The sequence below is a fragment of the Onychomys torridus genome, chromosome 1 (assembly GCF_903995425.1).
Source record: "Onychomys torridus chromosome 1, mOncTor1.1, whole genome shotgun sequence".
Taxonomy (NCBI): Eukaryota; Metazoa; Chordata; class Mammalia; order Rodentia; family Cricetidae; genus Onychomys; species Onychomys torridus.
In genome coordinates, this window is record NC_050443.1 from 84987782 (window position 1) to 84995468 (window position 7687).

The window sequence follows — 7687 nt, forward strand, 5'->3', positions numbered from 1 at the left end:
ATGGACAGACTTTAAATAAAGAGGACAAGGAATTAAAGTCAAAGAGTATGGCCCCTCCCTCTCCACTCGTATTGTAAAATGTCTTTCAAATAATGCACAGAATTGACCAAATTTTAAATAACAAAAGGAGTTTAACTATCACTTATATGTAAGTTCAGCACAGTACAGTCTTGTATAGCCAACGGAAAGAAAACACTATAGGTGATTTTGGTTCTTTCAAAATTTTTGCACTTTTGTAGTTTTAGCTTTTTTTAGTATGGCTTAGTTTTAAGATTATTTAAGTAAATTAAAAATATTCTGAACCGGATGGAGGTGGCGCTTGCCTTTAATCCCAGCACTCAGGAGGCAGAGCCAGGTGGATCTCTGTGAGTTCAAGCCAGCCAGATCTACAGAAGAAGACCCAGGAGAGGTACCAAAACTACACAGAGAAACCCTGTCTCTAAAAAACCAAAAAAAAAAAAAAAATCTGAGTGCTCATAGAAATGATCTATATAAGTCAAGCTACTTGGGTTTTTCCTGTTAGCCAATTGAACTTTTTACATTTTATTATGGAATTACCATACCGGTAAGGGATATGATAAAGCAGGACACATATAAGCACAATTTATACTTCCTTTTGTGGATATAGACATATATCCAATTGCCTACATGCATACACTTGCCTACATGCATACATTTGCCTCAAGAATTAGTATTTCTCATACTTTTCTTTTAGATGTTTCTAAACATGGTTATGTATTTGTACTTAAAATAATTTTAATACACAATTATATTCTCACTGTTTCTTATATTTTATTTATATACAGATGCTTTCAATTGTATTTTATTGATCTCACTTTGAGGCATTATCAATAGAATTTGAAAGTTCCCAAATAGAAATGCCAGGTTCCATTTTCAAATCCCCTTTCACTATCAATGTATTTACATCTTTATTTACAAGTCAGTGTTAATGTTTTTCAAATCTGGGACACATGTCAAGTATTCTTCACCATTAATTTCTAATTTCTTAATAAATAGGAATTCTAAAATATCTTCTTTGGTATTTCTCTTTACTGATAATTAAGAATCTGGACCAAAAGTGGCCATACTCTGATGCTCAGAGATGCAGATTGCTGTTTTTAAAACCGTCAGTGTTCCTGATACTACATGATGTTGAAATGGAAAACAAATCCCTGACTATATCCATCTTGTGCTGTACCAGGATAACATCAAGCATATAATGCACCTAAAACATCCAATTGGAACTTTCTCTTCTAGCCTGTTGTAAAAATTTAAAAATGAAGGGGCTCCCTAGACCAGGGTGATATGTGTCAGATGATTCAGCTTAAGCTCTCTTTTCACACCAAATAACAATTGAAAATAATGTGAAAACATGATAGTGTATGTATATCATCTAAGCTAGAGAATAACATTAAAGAATGACTGAATATAGATAGCAATTTTGTTTGAGAAAGGAATAGTGAGAGGCAAACTGTGAACCCTTCCTAAAGGGTGGAGTGTGCTGGCAGAATATGTCTCCCCAAGATCCTTCTAAAAGCCCCAATGACCTCTTTATTCCTCAGGCTGTAGATGAGGGGGTTCAGAGCGGGTGTGACAATTGTGTAGAACACAGAGATGATATTGTCTTGCTTAGGGTTGTGAAAGGAACTGGGCAGGACATACATGAAAGTGGCACCCCCATAGAACATCCCAACCACAGTCAAGTGGGAGGAACAGGTGACTAGGGCTTTCTTCCTGCCTTCATTTGAGGGCATATGTAGGACCGTGGACAGAATTAGTGAGTAGGAAGTAAAAATGGCAGATAGGGGAAGCAATAGAAATATCACCCCTGTTATATAAACCATGAGCTCATATTGAGAGGTGTCGACACAAGCCAACTTCAACAATGGAGGAATCTCACAAAGCAGATGTCTGATTTCCTGGGACATGCAGAAAGGGAAGTGCATTGTGTATACAGTGTGCCCTAGTGCACTAAGGGATGCCAGAATCCATGATATGGCTACCATGAGCCAACAGACCTTTGGACTCATCAAGATCATATAGTTTAGAGGATGGCAAATGGCCACATACCTGTCATAGGCCATGAAGGCCAGAAGGAGGTCCTCTGAACCACCCAATGTCATTGCTGAAAACAATTGAAGTGCACAGCCCTCAAAGGATATGGTGTTGTCTTTGAGCAGAAAATCCATCATAGCCTTTGGAGTGACAGCTGATGTGAACAGGAGGTCAATGAGAGATAGTTGTCTGAGCAGGAGGTACATGGGCACATGGAGCCGGGCATCCAGTGTGATGACCAGGAGCAGCAGTCCATTGCTGGTCAGGGCCAACATGTACAGGGCTGTGATTGTGGCACAGATCAATTCAGGAGAGCCACTGCCATCCAGAATACCCACCAAGATGAAGCCATTTTCCAAAGTGGAGTTCATGAGCTCCATTCTGAGTGGTCTTTTTGTTGCCTAGAAACAGATGCATTCTCAGTAGAAGCCTTTCTAAGTAAGGGAATTCAACCCAATCTGGAATTGCCCTAGAACAACGTGAAATGGATAAGAAGGGTTTCATGCAGCATTTTTTTCTTTTTCTTAGCTAAGTATTCTCTGGTTTCTGTATGTTTTCACTGAATTTTGGTACAGCCTCAATTAAATGGGAAGCAACACATTGTGGACTCCAAAACGCTGTGAATCTTTTTCTTAGGTTATTAAGTAAACTGAACATAGGCAAATATCTTTATAGGTAGAAATAATCATGTATGTCTCCATATTAACAAACATACTGGGCATGGATTTAAGTTCTGTTTCTAGCTGAAGTCTGCTTGTGATGATGATTCAGATTTTAAGGATTAATTCACAAAATAGTTTCATTTTCTTCCTTTGACTATTCTGCCTATTCTTCCTGATCTAATTAATAGCTGCCTCACAAGAGGAATCTTTGGTCCATGGACCACATGATCTCTTTTACTTTTCAAACAGCCTCCTCTCCTTTATTGACTACTTGCTACTCTTCCAAAATGAAAATTAATTCTAAACTGGATGTAGTGGGTGAGTTAGAACTTAATGACAATGTGGTAAAGGAGTACAGAGGTATATGCCTATCTAAAAGCAATGGCAAGATATTTATTTAGGAGTGGATAAAAATATAGATGGTCTTTACAGAAACATAGCAGATATCTATATTTATAGCACACAATAAATGGTGTGAGTTACAAAAATAAGACATGTTAAGCAAGGCCCAAAGCCAAACCATTATGTAGAATTTTGAGAAAGACTCTGACCATAAGTACTAGTTTACAGTCTTCACAGATCTTACCAGGAGGAAGGATGGACTCCTGCCACATACTGAATTCATATGATAGTTCCACTTGAAAGAAGTTGAGAAGGAAAGGAAAGGAAGTAGATGGTGTGTGTGTGTGTGTGTGTGTGTGTGTGTGTGTGTGTGTGTGTGTGAGAGAGAGAGAGAGAGAGAGAGAGAGAGAGAGAGAGAGAGAGAGAGAGAGAGAGAGAGAGTCTATATAGCCTACTTTTTAGGAATGCATGTATTTCACAGTTGGGTAAAAGAAAGGAAGCATGAAATGAAAAGAGAAATGGAAAATTCACCGTTGAATGTACCTCTGTTTTTCCACCATGTGTACTTATTCCTTCTATGTTATGTGTCTCCACACCAGTTATCTAAGATCATAACCTATAAGTGAGAGGATCATAAGTAGAAGGGTCACATGATCCAACTCTTTTCATTCACTCAGTCAAAATTTCCTAAGATTGTACAATGTATAAGGAACTGCACTTGATTCTAGAGTAACTTCAAAAAATATAAAAACACATCACACAGAAATCCATATCATACAATCTTGACTACTGATTGTTAAATTAAAATATTGCATATGGAGAACATAAAAGAGAGGTTTCAGGAACAGATTTCCTGAGGAAGTAACACATGAAGTTTTGATTACACATGAATAGGATTTGGCTAAGTAAAAAAGCCCAGTAGTGTAAAAAGAGATGGTGGAAGGTGACATCATGTGCATGGAAAAGCAGTACAGCATATCCTCTCATACTCTTTACTCCTTGAACTGTAGGCAGATGCCAGCCAGAGAAATGTCCTCCCATAAATGATGTCTTACAGTTTCCTCACACCTAATCTTCCACTTGTTCTATGATATCAAAATGACATGTCTTACCACAGAAACTCTTTGTTGAAATCCCTTGCCTATATAAGTGGAAAAAGACATTTTGGGGTAGTGCTTCTGGCATATGTGAAACCTGGAAAAAAAAAACTTTTGTATAGATTTGATAGAATATGTATGGAAAGAGAAAAAAGGGAAGAGGACAATTACCTGGCACACTCTTTCAGATTTCTGTGCCAAGGTTTGGACAATGTTTCAAAGGAAAGAGGAGAAATGGGGTTATATTAGGTGATATAAGCAGAGCCCCAGGTCTTACACACTTCCCTCTGAATCATTACTCATGGTTTCTCTCCTACCCTTACCATTGCCTCTTCATTCTATCCACTAAAGGGAAAGGGCAGGACATGCACATGAGGCTAGCAGCGGAAGAGTCCATTTCTGGAAATCAGTTTTGCAGCATGGTGAGCTCACATCGAGTTGTCAGCAGAGGCCAAAAGCAATTCTACTTCATGGAAATGGCCAGAGGAAATTCAGGAAATGGAGCTAGAATTTGTAGATGGAGCTAGAATTCGTGTTTTCATAAGTTTGTCCCCTCTGTCATTGCTCAGTGTATTTAATTTTAAAAATTGTTTTTAAATTGCTTTTCTCTATTATTTTCAGTGTCAAGCAGATATGTAGGCAGAAGGAACTTAAACTGACATTAGATAGCCCCCTGTGAGACAATATTCATCTACGGTCTGATTCAGATGCTAGGAGCTTAGGAAAATCCAAATATATAGAAATTCAAGTACTGAGTTTTACCAACCATCCAGCAACATGAATTCTGGATGTTTAAACAGAAGGAAGAATGATTGCAAGTGTCCCCAAACATTCAAAGTGGGTTCCTGTTTGGTGTATCTAAAATAAAGATGGAAAGGCTAGGGTCTGAGACTGAGGAATGTGAGAATTTATGAGGAGTGGGGGCTTTTGATGTTGCTTCTGAAAACTTACAGCCCCTACATATTGTCTAAATCAGAGACAGAGCCCTTACCTCCAACACCAAAAGCAGAAAGGTTAAAGATGCTGAAGACAAGAGAGGTGTTTCTTCTGTCAGGGTAATCTTCAGAGCTTGTTTGGCTGACACTAAGATCAGGGAGTAATAGTCCTGCAGTCAGTGCTATTGCTAGTCTTCTCTGTGAAGGAGGTGAGTGCAGGTGATCAGCTGAGTTCTAGGGCAAGATCTTGGAAAGCAAGAGGCTCAATTCCTTGGTATGTTTTTCATCTACTCTCTTAGAAATTCCTCCAGAGATCTGCAAGCAGACCTTGACTCAGGAGAAGTAATGTTCACCATGCTTAGCTAGCATTGAAATGCAAAGCAAAAGTAAATAGAGATTCCATTTTACCCCAACTCAAATGGCTATCATCAAGACAGAAAGCAACAGATCTGAATTGTTTTAAACCATATCGTAAGATTCTCATATATTATCTCTTGTAGGGGTCTGTGGTATAAGATAAGCACTGTAGGAATTTGAAGAGCTATGGGTAGGACTGTTAAAAGAAGACCAACAACTGCCTAGTTTCATCATCTCTGAGGCAACAATGAATCCCAAGCTTTGTCCTGAGGGAGGTTTGACAGTGCCATCCTCCCAGACGACATGACCTCCCCAGTAAATGGTCCTCCTGGAAACTGGATTTTAATGAACCCTCCAGGCACATCATCTGGCCTGCCACTTTTGTACATTTCATCTGTTAAATCTGCTGTGGGGTCTGGGTTTTTCTGCCCAACATTGTCTTGCCCAGGAGTCTCTGACTAAGAAATAGTGCCAGGATCTGACCCAAACAGCAATGGTCCTCTATGTAGCTTCTTTCAAGTGACAAAGGATGTCTTGTGGCCCCTGTAGTGCTTTTCTCTGGTACCTCTTGTGAGGCTTATTAAGCTATAAGAGGTAGCCAAGTAAATTAGCTGATCGGAATCATCAGACCTTACTACTCTGTAGGCTCAGTCCTATGTATCTCCTCTCTACTTACTCATACATGTGCTCAGATGGTCTTATGACTATAATCTGTGGCTATGGAACTACTTAGAATGCTAGGAAAACACGCAGCAACTGTCTATGTCATTGAAAGTAAGAGAGACAAAAGGACACTGCATATTTTGGGTCCTGTTCTCCAAGATCAGCTAGGACTCCAAGAACAGTGAGTTTCCTCTGATAAATTGTATTCCATCTTCATCAGAGAGGACTTAGTGTCTCCTGAGATTAGATACTAACAAGTGTATATCTTACAAGGGAAGTTACTGGAGAACACAGGCTAAGTGTGTTGCAGTACAAAAGTGAAAAATGTATGGTGCTCTTCACCACTGCTAAGCAGGTATGTTAGGAATATGAAAGTTGCCAAAAAGGGAAGATGGGGTGGTTAAAAAAAAAAAGTGACATGGGTTAGGGTTTAAGTTAGCTTCAGGGTTTCCTGAATTGAGACCCTTTCAGAGTATCCAGGTAGACTTTACAGAAATGACTAAAGTTTAAAAAAATTAAAATATTTAACTGATGATAATGGATTACTTCTCCAGATAGGTAGATCTTCTCCTCTCCAGCTGCTGCAGATGGCAATGGATTAAAACTATCTTAGAGTAAGTCATAACAATCTCCCTCCAGCTTTGCTTAGGATTAACATAGCACTAAAGAGAGATGTGGCCTCCTATATCTTAGTTGATCCACAGATATTCCCATCATGCATACTGAGAACCAGATTATTAAAATTTCCAGCTCATTCTTTCCAGCTTCAGGGCTGAATACTAATAAAAAGCCGCAAAGGGAACATATAGGAACCGACCTGGAAGGGTTCCTTTCTGGTGCTTTTGACCACCAAAACTGCAGTTCAGAAACCTGAAAGAGGTGGGGCACATTCCATATGAATAAACTACTGGAAAAAGCAACTGGGGAAAATGGACAATCTTGCCACAAGGACATGCTTTGAAATTAAGATTAAGAAAGAATTGTCTTTAGTCTGTTTGTTATGGAAAAGACAATGGGAAATTTTTGTGAAATGTAACTAAAATATCTTTTCCACTAACTGTTCAGTTTAGTGCATGTATAATCTTATACTGTGGAAACTTAGAAGGACAAATATTACGTGTCCTAAGGTTTACCATAAGGGTCATCTAGGAAGCTCTTAAAATTAAATTTAGAAAGAACCTGACAATACTTTATTACCTAAAGGGTATGTTGGGAGGGTTCCTTTCCTTTTTACTTCTGATATCTGTGCTGATAAAAACTAGAAATGGAAGTTTGGATACTTGGGTAGAATGGATTAACTTTATAGTACTTGTGCTCAATAAAAGTTATTGTTATGTTTGTGGGGCAGGACACTCCCTGCCTCAAGTAGTATGTTTTCCTCTTATAACACAGAGACCACTGAAATAAACTGCATGCTAGCCTCACTGCAGGATAAGGATATGCAGGAAGGTAAGACTAGCCAGGGGCTATACCTCTTGTTTCTGGCTATATAGACAGACGCATCTGAAACTCTTCACCTCTCCTTATGTCCGATATAATAGGGTAGATTCCCTTCTTGCAATATGGAATCATGAAG

At 38.8% G+C, this 7687-nt stretch overlaps 1 protein-coding gene across 1 annotated transcript; it reads right to left on the bottom strand.

The window, feature by feature from the left end:
- Positions 1 to 1484: 1484 nt before the first annotated feature.
- LOC118574002 (olfactory receptor 2AG2-like) lies at positions 1485 to 2435 on the bottom strand. Its single transcript, XM_036174602.1, has one exon. It carries the CDS (start codon positions 2433 to 2435, stop codon positions 1485 to 1487), a length of 951 nt encoding a protein of 316 aa, XP_036030495.1.
- Between the last annotated feature and the right edge of the window lie 5252 nt (positions 2436 to 7687).